At 39.4% G+C, this 14,601-nt stretch overlaps 1 protein-coding gene across 1 annotated transcript; it reads left to right on the forward strand.

Moving 5' to 3' along the window:
- Positions 1 to 127: 127 nt before the first annotated feature.
- Positions 128 to 12,169, forward strand: scaf4a (SR-related CTD-associated factor 4a). The gene is made up of 19 exons (XM_039777984.1): positions 128 to 335; positions 1,930 to 2,013; positions 2,138 to 2,182; positions 2,277 to 2,438; positions 2,595 to 2,727; positions 3,839 to 3,975; positions 4,103 to 4,279; positions 4,472 to 4,557; positions 5,298 to 5,382; positions 5,943 to 6,119; positions 6,292 to 6,365; positions 6,527 to 6,721; positions 6,820 to 6,823; positions 8,333 to 8,446; positions 8,542 to 8,698; positions 8,818 to 8,936; positions 9,330 to 9,483; positions 9,821 to 9,976; positions 10,094 to 12,169. Exons 1-19 carry the CDS (start codon positions 306 to 308, stop codon positions 11,221 to 11,223), a joined length of 3,219 nt encoding a protein of 1,072 aa, XP_039633918.1. The 5' UTR covers positions 128 to 305; the 3' UTR covers positions 11,224 to 12,169.
- The last annotated feature ends 2,432 nt before the right edge of the window (positions 12,170 to 14,601 follow it).

Here is a 14,601-nt window from a genome sequence, read left to right on the forward strand (position 1 = left end):
CCTGCCTGATGAGCACCTGAATATAACCATGTTCAAAAGGACACACCGTGGACAATCCTGTCCCATGCCCTGTCCACCAATTTTAAATCCCTACAGCACTCCGCCATCCAGTGGACCAAATCTAGAACAACACAATTGAATCCCATCATGCTTTGCCGTGCCTGCCGACCCGAGAGCTACCGATGCTAGGCTAACTGCCGTTAGCTAACGGGGAGCGGACATGTTGTACCGAGCCTTCTTTTAATAAACATCGCTGTAAGCGGGGGATCGGGAATTAAGGGGAAAGCTCATAGCGTTGGGCAATCATGGATGCCGTCAACGCCTTCAACCACGAGGTAAGCTGCCCGCAGGGCTCGCTGAGACCCCGAAGTCACCGAGTCTGGCGGCGCTGGTCATGGTGCTGTGTTGCTCTGGAGCTAGCCGAGCAGGACTGACCAATGGGCCTGCTCGGCGAGCTAGCTGGACTTGTCCATCTTACCTGGCTTGGGCTAACTGAGTTAGCGTTTGTGTTGTAGCTAACGTTACACCTGCAGCGCGATTAATGTTGGTACTGAAACAAATTAGTGCCAACTAACGTTAGCAAGCTAACACGACGTTAGCGAGTCCACCTTGGTTTACAAAGTTCGCTAAGTTGGTAAGACCAACGTTTATGTTAGCTTGTGGGAGCATGGTTTCCAACATTGTTGTTGGTAACATTGGTGCTGGCAAACACACTATCCTGTTGTTATTGTCGCAATGCAACCTTACACAATGTGCATAACCGCTTCGGTGATATGCACTGTCAGTGTTTTTAGAAACCAGGTTGCTGTAAGGCCTGTGGACTGATGGTTGTTGCTGTTAGATGCCCAGTCAAAAGACAGGTCAATTCATTTCTGCTAATGGGCTTTTTAATCCTTGAATGAAACGTTAACAGTTACGGTACCACTGCTGGGCCCGCTGAGACTGAGTGGGAAACGCACAAACTTGTAATAGTAGTATCATAGAGCAGTCCTGATATTTGTTTGTTGCACCACACCATCGCAACCCCTAGAAGCGGATTCCGATGGATCTGGGAATATGCTTTGCAGTTTCTGTCTGGCACAGGATAAAGTAATTGTTATTTATGGATGCAAAGCACTGTTAGATATAACCTAATATACTAGCCTACATGACAAACATGTCAGCGTATACTTCACATACCTGTTAAATAAGAAAACATGTACTTAAGTGATGTTTAAATTAGTTTCCCTTAGGCACTGGACCATTTAGGTTAGCTCAGAATTAGCAAAGGTCCTATTGCACCACACAGCTTAACTGTGTATAGTTTATTTATTTATTTTCACCTTACTGTAACAAGGCTGTATCTTGTAATTTTATTTATTGTAAGTTATGCTACTGTGTGTGTTGTGTAACCAACTGCAAAATGTATCATTGTCCCCTCAGCCTTGAGGAGGAATTGTAAAAATTCTATTTTACAAAACCACATGACAGTTTGAAGTGTCTACACGCGTCAAGGCTTTGTAGCAGATTGAAAATGAAAGTGGTAAACGATAGAAGTGAAAGATTTCTTGCATTTACTGTTTTTTAAGCACAAAGCTTTCATTCCTTCATGCCACCATGGGAAACATGTTTCCTTACTGTGCATGTGACAATAAAAACGTTGGAAGTTTGAAACTTTTTAGCGATTCATCCTCGATACAACAATCACACAGGATATAGAGACAGTGAAAAAGTCCACTTAACCAATAGCGCCACCCTTCAGCTCAACAACAGTGGCAACCAATAAAAGATCAGTAATCCAATTAACAAATTGCATGAAATCAAAAGCAATGGAGTAGAAATGATTGGCATCACCTCTGAAACTTCACAAGCACTGTCCTCTGTGTTTTTTTTATAATTTTTTATTATGACCCTCCCATTTCACTCATCTATCATCTACTCTGTCTCTAGTTGTTCTCATTGATGGACTCCAAGCCCCCAATCTCTCGGGCAAAGATGATCTCCATCACCAAATCGGCCATCAAAGCTATGAAAGTAAGAATGAGTTTGGCATTCCTTCGTTTTGAGAGTTACTTCTATATTCATTTTAATGATATTCTCTGTATTATATGAGGCTATATGTATATGATGACATGTTCACTTGCTTCTCTCTTCTCAGCTCTACAAACATGTGGTCCAGATTGTGGAAAAGTTTATCAAAAAGGTGAGACAAGCCTGTCTAAATCCGGTTATCATCCATGTTCACCTCACCAAACATGAATGAACCCAAATCTGTTTTCTATTTCTGCTCTCTCCAGTGTAAGCCTGAGTACAAGGTAGCAGGCCTGTATGTGGTGGATTCTATTGTTAGGCAGTCCAGACACCAGTTTGGATCAGACAAGGATGTCTTTGGCCCAAGGTTCACCAAAAACATTACAGGAACCTTTGAGAACCTCTGCCTTTGCCCAGTAGAGGACAGGGTAAGAAAGGAAAGAGTTGGTGAAAATTCACTGTGATGAATGTTGTGGACTGTACCAAATTGGGGTTAAAAGATTTTGTCCCCGCTAATGACAAATGCTAGTCAGTATTGTGTCATCTCCTTTACCTGTTTCCTTGCTTTCTTTTTCCCTTTGTAGAGTAAGATTGTGCGGGTGTTGAACCTGTGGCAGAAGAATGGGGTGTTCAAGATTGAGGTTATTCAGCCCCTCCTCGACATGGCAGCTGGCTCTAGCAGTGCTGCTGCACCCTACACAGGCTCAGATGATCCAGGTGATTTGTGTGTTTGTTAGGGTTGGGTATCGTTTGGTTTTTTTGCGATACCGATACTAAAACGAGGGTGTTTTTTGCGACAACAGCAGGCAGTGGCCTAAAAATAGTTTGTGGCTAGCTATTAGAATGTCTTTAACTGTTAGACGTCCCGGTGTTGGAATCCTCTACAGCGAAGTACAGTCACACTTTACACCGTTGTGCATTTTAACCGTGTTGAAGCCAGTTACTAGCTACCAGTAGGCTAACGTTACCTGCTGTCAAGCGTAGTCTTAACTAGCGTCACATGCAGCAATCTTTCTGTTGCCCCTAACGTCCGTTTCGGAGCATCAGAGAGCAGCGCAGGCATTTAAGTGGCACCGAAATCCACGTTGCCATTCGGTCCGGTAGATAGCGGTCATTTAGGCATCGGTGCTATATTAGCATCAGGTCTCGGTACCCAACCCTAGTGTTTGTAATGTACACATGAGGCAGTAGTGATTACTTTAAGTCCATGATATTGTTTTTACATTTATTATTTTTTTATTTCTTTATCAGCACAATTTCCTAACTGCTGAGTTGTTGGATTCAGTAGTGAAAATAATCCATGTTTGCTTAGTGGAGAAAATTGTAAATGTCCTTTTTATTTATTTATTTATTTTTTTAAATGTATATTGCATAAAATCTCCCGATTCGATTACGATTATCAGGTCTTCGATTCGATATCACGATGCATCAAATACATTTTTCTATTAAAGCCATATAGGATATTTAATTCATAGCTTTTCAAGTTTCATAAACAAAACATTCTGCAGTGCTCGAATACTAAATAAATTGGATACATAAAACTACAGCACTGAGCACATGGCACTTCCTGAATGTGCAAAACATAACAGAATATGTAAACAGAAAGGTTGTTAGGCATACATTAAATTGTAAACAGAAATAATCGATTATGGCCTGGCCGATTATCGATGCAGCATCATCCATGTCCACGATTCGATGCATTGATTATTTTGATTAATTTCAACACCTCTACAATTTAATGTTGATATGCTTCACTGTCAGTATGCTGGCATTTAAAGGCATCTGTGTGCTGCTCACACACACGTTCATGCTACGTCTCTTTTCTCAGGTTCTTCCCCACCTCCAGCCAAAGAGCCAGTTACTGCGGTAACGGCAAACTCCACCACGGCATCTGCTGCTCAGCTGCAAAACTCTGATGCCTTTGCTGCTGTCGCACAGCTCTTTCAGTCCACACAGGGTCAACAGGTGTGTGTTTGTGTGTGTGTGTGATAAGCTTTGACCACAGTCATTTTGCTTGTATTATCTTTGCTTGCACATCTTTTAGACCCTCACTACTACAACTCTTCTTTCAATCTGTCAATGGCATTTTTAGCTTCAGCAGATGCTCCAAAACTTTCAGCAGCAGCCAGTGAAGTCTGACACCAACACTCAGCCTCCTGTCCATACCAGTCAAACACAGGCCCAAAACATAACCACTGGCCTGGGCACGGTCACCCCGCAACCGCCTCTGCCCACCCAAACCGCCCAGCAGAAGGCAGCCTTTGACAAGGTAGCAGTGCGTTTTTTGTATTTGCATATGCAATCAACGGCTAAATATACTCTGAACATCATTTTAGAGGGCAGGCACTGTTTAGACACTTTGTAGGACGGTGCTTGGAGTATAAGTTCTTTAAGGCTGTACAAGCTCTTCCATGTTAAAAACTACAACATCTGTGCCCTAAATTTTATTTCTCGCCCTCAGAAATTGCTGGACCGTTTTGACTATGATGATGAACCAGAAATTGGAGAAGAAACAAAGAAGGATGAAATGTCATCACAGGCCTCCTTGTAAGCCCTTGATTTGTAATAGTGCACAGTGTTTCCCCTTGGTTGGTTGCTTAAGCCTGGCGGGGGGGGGAGGCTGCTACCACTACTACAAAGTCTGTTCTCAATTCAGCACTTCAAAGTTTCTTTAAATATTTCTCAGTTCATTTTCACTTTTTATTATTATTTTTTATTAAACCTTTATTTAACCAGGAAAATCCCATTGAGATTAAAAACCTCTTTCAAGGGAGTCCTGGCCAAGAAGATTTATCTAAAAAAGTGAAATATATATATATATACATAGCATTTAAAAGGCTATATTTTTAAACGGAGTTTGGCACAGTGTTCACGCCACATAAAACGCTACATTACATCCAGTAAACTGGATGACAGAGACCACAGAGAACAATGAGGGCAAAACCGCGTCCAGCTTTGCCAAAAATACAAAAACACTGAATCCGTCAGCGTGACGTTAACTACCGAGCCTGTTTTTTTTTAGCAGTTTAGATAACACACTCGACTGTCCTGCTGTTACAGACATGAACTAACCACAGACAGTTGTCTCGTTCATGGACTCAAGGCAGTGCGTCGCTGCAGCTCGTGGCTGGGCACTGCTGCAGAATAAATATAGCGGAAACACAATCGATATTTGGCATTTAAAAAAAGTACAATTATAGGGGAAACGCTGCAGCATCTCTGCAAATCCAATAAGTGGGAAATGAAATTAAAGCTGTGAAGCTAATGGGGTATTTTTATCATCACAGTATGCAACAGCCTCCAGCCTTCCCACAGCACATGGAGCACTTTAAACCGTCAATGATGAACGTGTTGCAAGGCCTCTCACAACAGGTAATAAGTATAAACATTTGTAATTGTAAAATAACTCCAGCTAATTCTTTGGTCTTTGTTTTCTTTTTGTCATTTTTACTTTAAAATGCTATCAAATTTAAGTTTCCTATCACTACAACTATTTAAGCTTGTTGTGTTACAACAATAGGGTTACATAACACATTTACGATATACAGTATTAATTCAATTCAGTTTTATTTATAGTGTCCAATCACAACAGAAGTTATCTCAGGACGCTTTACAGACAGAGTAAGTCTAGACTACACTACAGACCCAGCCAGTCCCCGCCGCCCCAAGAGCAAGCATTTGATGGGACAGTGGCAAGAAAAAACTTCCTTTTAACACGCCGAAACCTCACACAGACCCTGGCTCTTGGTGGGCGGCCTTAGTATATGCTCTTTTTATAAAAAAAGAGTAACACATAAAATATTACAAGCAAATGTAGGGAGGGATAAAAAAAAAAAAAAAAAAAAAATGAATTTGATATATATATAGGAAAACCCTGTTGTACTTGCACAATATTGTACTTGCACACTATTTATTCCAGTTGTCTTTCTCAGGTTCCTCTCCCTCCTAATGGCCAGCTTCAGGCCTATGGTTTACCGCCAGGACAAAGCTTCCCAGTTATGATGCCTCCTATGGGGCATGCTTTGCCAGGGCAGACCCTCCCTGGTTCTACTGGGCCTCCAGGCTTCTCAGGGGTATACCCACCCCACAATGCAGCCCAGCAACAACAGGTAGACTTAACAATAGTACAAAGGATATATGTAAAATCTTAGAAGCCAATAAATTAAATAGGTAAAGTAAATTTTTATATTTGCATTAAAAATCAAATCTGATGCCAGCTTAATATGAATATTTAAATGTGTGCATTGAATCATAATCATGGCTTTTTCTGTACCATATCAGGATTTGTCAATGGATATGGACCGATCATCTATGAGGGATGGCAGACATGGTCGACGATCACACTCAGGCTCTAGGTAAGCTTCTGAAATTGGATCTGATTGATTGATCTGGTTGCAGCAATGTAAATTGCTCTTCACCATTTATTTTGTTTTATGCAGATAGGCTGCTTATTTATTGTGAGCATATCATGATATATATATATATATATATATTTATTTTTTTTTTTTTTCTCCAGGTCTCCAAAGCGGAGGAGGTCGAGGTCTAATTCCCGTACACGACGATCCAGGCACAGGCGATCGCGCTCGCGCTCCAGAGACCGGCGTCACCACTCCCCACGCTCTCGCTCGCTGGAGCGCAAGGAGAGAGAGAAGGAGAGAGAGCGACGGCAGAAAGGCCTTCCGCCACCCAAGAGCGAGACACTAAGCAGTGAGTCATAATCTATTTATGGGCATATTTATTCAAGTATATGGACCTGAAATGAGTTGTTATATTGTGAGCTAGTCTCCATTGCCAGAATCCTCTCCACAGCGCTGTGAAATAAGGTCTGGCTTCATCACACGTACATTCTGGGATAGGAGAAAAAAATGCTTTGGGTTTTTTATACTTATTTCTTTAATACCATTATATTTTGCTTTTGAGCTTCCATTTAACCATTCATCTTTTACTATCCAGTGTCCATTACATTATGTCTATTCTGTGCATATTGTATTTCTCCATTATTTCCATGATCCTTTGTTTTATTCTTGTTTACATGACCATATTCTATATCTTTTTTTTTTTTTTGTACAACTCTTTTTGGGGCGGGCGGGTGGGTAAAAAAAAATTAAAAAGTAAGCTGTTTTTTATTTTTTGTTGGGGGAGGTTAGAGAGAATGAATTTATTTATTTATGTTAATTTGAGTTAAGTAAATTTATTTAACTTTGAATAAAATATCTTATACTGTGTGTGCGTAACTTTTTGGGTGGTGCCTTCCCCGTTCTCTACCTTCAAATATATATGTATATGTATATATATATATATATATATATATATATATATATATACTATATATATATATATATATATGTATATATGTATATATATATGTGTGTATATATATATATATATATGTATATATATATATATATATATATACTGTTATATATATATATATATATATATATATATATATATATATATATATATATATATATATATATATATACGTCTCTATATATATATGTTTCTGTATATATATATATATATATATATATATATATATATGTATATATATATATATATATATGTATATATATATATATATATAGTCTTATATATATGTATATATATATATATATATATATATATATATATATATATATATATATATTATATATATCTCTGTCTCTATATATATATATATGTGTATATATATATATATATATATATATATGTGTATCTTTATATATATATATATATATGTATATATATATATATATGTATATATATATATATATATGTATATATTATATGTATGTATATATGTATGTATATATATATGTATGTATATATATGTATGTATATATATATGTATGTATACATATATGTATATATATATATACATATATATGTATATATATATGTATGTATACATATATATATATATATATATACATATATATGTATATATATATATATATATGTATGTATATATATATATATATGTATGTATATATATATATATTTGTATATATATATATATATATATGTATGTATATATGTATATATATGTATATGTTATATATATATATATATATATATATGTATATATACACATACACACACACACATTTCATCATATATATATGACAGCTCATAGACCCTGCTTTGTTGTTAATGTTTTATATTACATATTGGTTTTTTCAAACCTTGCCAAATGTTGTACTTGTTGATGAAAGGAACATGAGATATATATGACATAATGAGATTCGGCTAACTAAATGGAAATCACAGTCTCCTTGTTTTTTCCTCACCTGTCTGCTTGTCCTCCTCACTTGTTAAGATGATCCCTCCACGCGGCTGTGCCTATATTGTCATGATACATAGGCAAGATGCCTTCAGGGCTCTACAGAAGCTTAGTAGAGGATCACACAAAGTGAACCAGAAAGCAATCAAGGTGAGTGAGCAACACAGATTGCTGCTTAATAAAGCAAATCAAAAATAAAACTCAAATTGTCTTATCAAGAGTTGTTTTTGTTTATTTCTGGCCAGATTGCTTGGGCTTTGAACAAGGGCATAAAGCCTGAGTTTAAACAGTACTGGGATGTGGATCTGGGTGTCACCTACATACCTTGGTCTAAAATCAGAGAGGCTCAGTTGGAGGAGCTCAAAGAAGGAGGAATACTGGATGTGGACACCTTATCACCAGGTAAAAACTCTCACAGGCGCAGACACATTAGGAAATCATACAAACAAATTAAGACACAGGGAAGTCCAGTTAGTCACACAGAGCACAATAAATAAGGTCCTGTCGTGTGTCCTTTCCAGAGTGGAGTGGAGTGAGAAAGACTATTGGCCTCCTGGAGGAACTCAACCACAACGGCCGTTCGGAGCCACAGCAGCCTGAGGAAACACAAGTATTACCTGGGGCTGCTCCTCCTGCTCAGGTAAACGGCACCTGAAAGATGTTACCAGCTTACACTCTTTGGATTAGAGATAGGAGGATGTAATACTGTTATAAAATAAAATGTTGGTAAAATATCATTCTGAAACTTAATGTGATTAAGAGTACTTGCCTGCTGTTCTTTTGGGGATCTATGCAAATATGTGTATGCTACTCAATCCGAAGGATAAGTTTGGAGGCCACGTTTATAATATTATGACAGGCTGGTGAGACGCCTGGTCCATACCTACTTTATAATAGACGAGGTAGCTTGGATAAGATGATTTTTTTTGTTTGAAGTTACTTAGCTCCTGTGTTTCTCCAGAGTGCCACTGGGAAGGATAACAAATGACTTTCTCATTTGACATCTCCAGTAAATCCTTGTAAATGTTCTCAGGTTCCTCCGATGCAGCAGCCAGTGGTTGGTGTGGGTTCTCTCCAGCCTCCTGTTTTTCCTGGTCCCATAGGCATGCCTCTGCCTTCCTTCCCCCCAGGCGTCCCCCCTCCTCCTTTCATCAGACCTGGCTTCAACCCCATGCAGATGCCTCCAGGTAGCACCTCCTTCAGCTGCCGTCAAACCCTTTCTCACTGGCTTTCATTCAGTTTCTCTCTCTTACTCACACAGTGCTATTCTTGAATGATGTTTATCAGTAGTAAGTGTGTAGTCGCTAAGTTTCGCTCGCCTTTTAAATAAGAAACTGCAAAAATACGTACACTAGAAGAACACAAGAACAACACGCTGCTGTCTTTGCTCTTGCACCACAACAAAACACAACAGTCCACCTTTTCAGGGGGAATGGTCCAGTTGTTAATTCCCCTGTTGACAGTTTTCACGCCAGCCCAGACAAGCTGAACCCTAACTAACTCTTTTCAACCCTCTTCTTCCAGGTTTTCCTCCCCCAGGTACCATGCCTCTTGGTCCCCCACCTCCCTCCAAAGGTGGAGTTGAAGACCCGCCTCTGGACCCAGCGGGTCTGGGCAAGAGGAAAAATGACGAGGTCCTGGAGGGTCCCAACATCTTCAGCAATCAGATGGGGCCCATGGGTCAGTCTGTCTTTCTCTCGGAACTTCTTTTTTTCTCATTCTGCTCTATTGCTTTTGGTTAGTTATAAAAGTTGATTTAAAGTTAAAGCTGTATTTTGTATTTGTTTTCCCCATCAGGTAACCAGTTAGGTGGACCTCTGGGTTCTCTCCCAGGTGGTCCTCCAGGAAACCTCCAACCCCCTTCTGGTGGTCTGCTTGGCGCACGGCCTGGTATAATCCCACTCCAGCGTCCTCCGGTTCCCCCACCACCACACATGCAGCGCTTCCCTCCACCCCATGGGCCACGACCCCCTCACCCCAACATGCCACCTATGCCACCACAGATGATGCCCAGAGGGCCACACCCTCAAATGATGCAACATGACCCCCCTCCACCTAAAGGAGGCTTTGGGATGCTCCCTCCTCATAATATGAGAGCTCCTTTCCCTCCACATGGGCATGGCCCTCCTCCTCAAGGTCCTCCTCCTCCTTTTATCAGACCAGGGGGGCCTCGTGGTCCGGAGGGGCTGGAAGAAATGGATGGCAGACCATTCAGGGGAGACAGGCCTGGATTCAGGGACCGAGAGCCAGAGAGGGACAGGGACTGGGATCGAGATAGGGAGAGAGACAGGGACCGAGGTTTTGGAGGTGGAAGGCGTCCATTTGGTGATGGAGGGAGGGGTGGAGGTGGTGATAGAATGGATGGGAGGGACCGGCTCGGAGGCTGGCAGGAAGATGGAGGAGATCACAGGGGAGGAGGATGGGATAGAGACAGAGATCGGGACAGAGACAGACGGGACTGGAGGGAGAGGCGAAACAGCCTGGATAGCGACAGGGAGCGAGGGAGGGCTGATAATGGGGAGAGGGAGCGAGGGAGGGGAGAGGGAGGAGAGAGAGGACGGGTAGAAGGTGGGAGTCGAGAAAGAGGGAGAGGAACTGAAGGAAAAGAAGTGGGGGACAGGCCAAGGCGGTCAGAACGTCGAGAGAGGACCACGCGTTGGGACAGGGATGATCGATTGGCCGAACTGGAAAACCTGGACAGATTTCAGACCTCTAACAGCACAGAGCAACCTCCTGTGACTCCTGTGGTTACTATGGAAACCAGTAAAGAACCAAGTGTGGAAGCTTCTGAAAAGAAGGCAGAGTCTGAACTTTTAGCTCCGTCTTCAGAGGTAAAAACTGCTGCAGAAGAACCGATGACCTCTGAGCCCTCACCTTCAGCTCAAAGTGAGCCCACAGAAACAAAAGAGGAAGCAGCAGCATCATAGACTGGCTCACTGCTCCTTCAGCCAGAGACTGCTGTGAACCACTGAAAGATAAGGAGAGGCATTTTTCACTATGATGGTCAGTCGCAACTCATGGCATATGAATGCTAGCTCGTCAGTTTGTCAGTTGGTAATTGGCAGTTTCTGGGCACTAACATGTCTTGAAAACAAACCTCTCCCACACGTGTTGTTAAACATATGTAAAATGGTTGTTTTCAGATTGTACGGCTTATGGTCAAATTTGACTTTGCATCTGTTTCTCCAAACACACGACCACATGAAAATCCGTTTGGCGCAATTTGCTGTTGTTAAATATTGGCTGTCAACTTTTTTTCCTGTAATTTGTAAGAATGAACGGAGTGCTTGCATGTTAACTTAGCTCTGTCCATTTTAGGTTAATTTGAGCTTAGCTTTTATGTTTTTACTCAAGTTGGTTTGCAGGCGGAGTAAACAAATGACTTCTATGACACCATTTTTTTTTACTTCACTGCCTTATCTGTGTGATAGCAGGCACTCCTCAACAAAGTGAATATGTTCATTTTAAAACCTTTTTTTAAATCTGCCAAAATGTCATGTCAAAACACTGAATATCTTTTCAAACAACTATATGATAATATAGGCACCATTATTTTTCTTTGTTTTCATCTCCTCTTGTGTTTAATGTCGGCTCATTATTGCAAGATCACAGCCAGTAAGGCACAGCTTTGAAAGGACTATGGTGGGGGTGGGCTTAAAATCCAATCATGTTACTTGTAGGTGTTTGAATGGAGAAGGAAAAAGTACAAATTGTGGAAGACATGTCGGGGTAAATTACACTGAGAATTAGGTTTGGTACTTTGCTCACACAAAATGTTGAGCTCTTCTTTTGATTATTTGCCCACTTTTGACCCTTTGAACCACACTTTATTTCAGGCTTAATAAATACGAGTACTGTCTTCATTCTACCAGACACTTGGTGCACATTTACTAGCCAATACCCAATGTCCTTAAAATATCCACTCTTGGTACATGATTTTATAAATTTCTATGTATTCTACTAGACTAGGACTGATTAGAAGCTGAGCTTATTCTCACAAGGTCTCTGAAATAAACATCTAAGTCATATTTTACTGATAACAGGAATTACACCCATTTCTTGTGAAAAAAGGTAACCCTCCGTCATTCATTATATTATTTAGGGAATCAATATTGCTTCACATTCTTTGATCATATTATACTAATGCATATCACATTAAGTGTTTAACGTGTGCATATAATCAATCAAATATTGGGCAAACCATTCTAGGCGCTCAAAACCAAGGACTTAAACGGTAATTTATTTTGCTTAACAGACTTATGGGCCGTGAGGCATTTCAGATGAGACATTTCAACATAATGTTGGTACATCTCCCCAAGAATATTTTGGAAGTAAAGAAATGTAATGATGTTATATAAGTGGACTTTGTTTCAGAAGTTTGATTGGTCTAGACTGAGAAATATTGGTATGCGAAAATAAGGATAAGTACATCCATTTGCAAAGAAATTGACTTGCACAAAAAAGAAGACATTTTTCTCTGGTTAAGTGGATTTTCATTAGCCTGAAATCGCCATACCAAATTGCAAATGCCAGAACAAATAAAAACAGGAGGTTGCAGATTTGTTTTGTGCCCATGCAAGATTTTTATCCTGGTTTCTGTTAAATGTCAGTTTTTTTTAAAACTAACATTTACATCAAAGTGAAAGTAAAATTATATTGGAAATTCTAGTATAGTAATTAGTACTTAGTAATTTTTTTTCTGCTGTCTAAATTTCACAAACTTGCCTAAATGTGTATGTTATTATTATTCCGTTAAGGAATAAAATAGAACCTTTTGTAGATCCAAAACAAGCTTATTTTAATATTATTGCATTCCACAACAAATGTAGGTGCCAGATTGGATTTTTGAGCATTGTGTATACACACAAGGCAGACTTGATAAGCTTTATGTTTTGGTGGACTTTTCTTTTTCCCGTGTGTATGGAAGAAAGGGGGCAATCTCTTCGATCAGACAAAAGCACTTCTTCATTTGTTTCGTGTACGTCAGTCAAACTCTGATATAATTTTGTTGTGTCCACATGAAAATACAAAATTGTACCCTGTTGCTGGATTTTGTTTGGATTTTGATGAACACAGCATTAAAACTTAGTGTCTGTTTCCCTGCAGACATACTGTATCTCATATTGATTAAGTTGACATTTGAAGCTCAGATTCTGCAAGCCCAACTCTTGTTCTTGAATAATTTTAGGGGCCACGAGTGCAAAACTAAAGTGATTAAATGAGTATTGCTTGGGACACACTGCTGTAAATATGCTTGTATCACGGATGATTCAAAGGTGTAATGTTGATTGTTCATGATCTGTGATTCGTTTATCCGAGAGAAGCAAATTGACTTGGAAAGAACAACACAGGCCTCTTGCTTTAACGCTTTTTTTTTTTTTAACTCCTAATGGTTTGAAAGTTGACAGATGTTTTTATGATTTGTTAAAAACACAAAAGACATGAACATAAAATCTTCAATATTTCAGCCAGAGGAAATTGTTTTTAATAAACTATTTTTGTACCAAATCATTTTGCTTGTTCAAATGATATTCTGTGCTTAACCCATGCTCAACCTTGGCACACATAATGGTCTGTTCAAATGTCACAGGCCTGATATGTGCTGTGATTTTGGAGTATTTCAACTTATGATTACAAGTTGGCCCTTAAAACAGGTAAGATTTATCATTAATTGTTAATAGTCTAGGTCTCAACAGCAAAAAGCTCATGTGACAGCAGACTTTGCAGCTATCCAGCACTGTGCAGATAGGTCTGGCAATGCGAGACTATTGCAGCCCAGCATATTATTTAGTCATGCTCTTTGTGACAGAGACAATCCGAGTTTACCTTTCGCTTTAAGAGGCCTACTGACAGCCTTGCCCCGCAGCTTAGTTACTTTATATGGAACCAGGAGAAATATTAAATAAATCATCTGTTGTGCAGGAACATCTAACATCTTGAAGGAATTTCAGTTGTTCCCACCCCCCTTTAGCATGTGGCATAAATATCAGCATTATAGTCCAACAGTATAGGAAATATGATAAATATTTACATATATATATATATATATATATATATATATACAAATATTCGGCCATTGATTGATAGAACTGATATAAATTAAGATGGCAGCAAAACATTTTGTAATATTTTTTTAAACCAAAATGCAATGCCTTCTTACAAAAAAGCATTGTGGAGAAATGTGAAAAAAAATATGCTGTTATTCAATGGGCAGCTCGTCACCGTCATAGTCATAGTGACCAATCAAAATGTGTCTTTTTTTGATAATATTTGACTCTGATTGGCTGTCTGTATTATATGCCCGC

This window comes from Perca fluviatilis, chromosome 16 (genome assembly GCF_010015445.1).
Source record: "Perca fluviatilis chromosome 16, GENO_Pfluv_1.0, whole genome shotgun sequence".
Taxonomy (NCBI): domain Eukaryota; kingdom Metazoa; phylum Chordata; class Actinopteri; order Perciformes; family Percidae; genus Perca; species Perca fluviatilis.

Excerpts from the sequence above, each read along its gene's own strand:
- scaf4a (XM_039777984.1), top strand. The coding sequence starts at position 306 with ATGGATGCCGTCAACGCCTTCAACCACGAG. Across the intron at positions 2,014-2,137 it reads CGGCCATCAAAGCTATGAAA|CTCTACAAACATGTGGTCCA; the intron begins GTAAGAATGAGT and ends CTCTCTTCTCAG. Across the intron at positions 2,183-2,276 it reads TGGAAAAGTTTATCAAAAAG|TGTAAGCCTGAGTACAAGGT; the intron begins GTGAGACAAGCC and ends TGCTCTCTCCAG.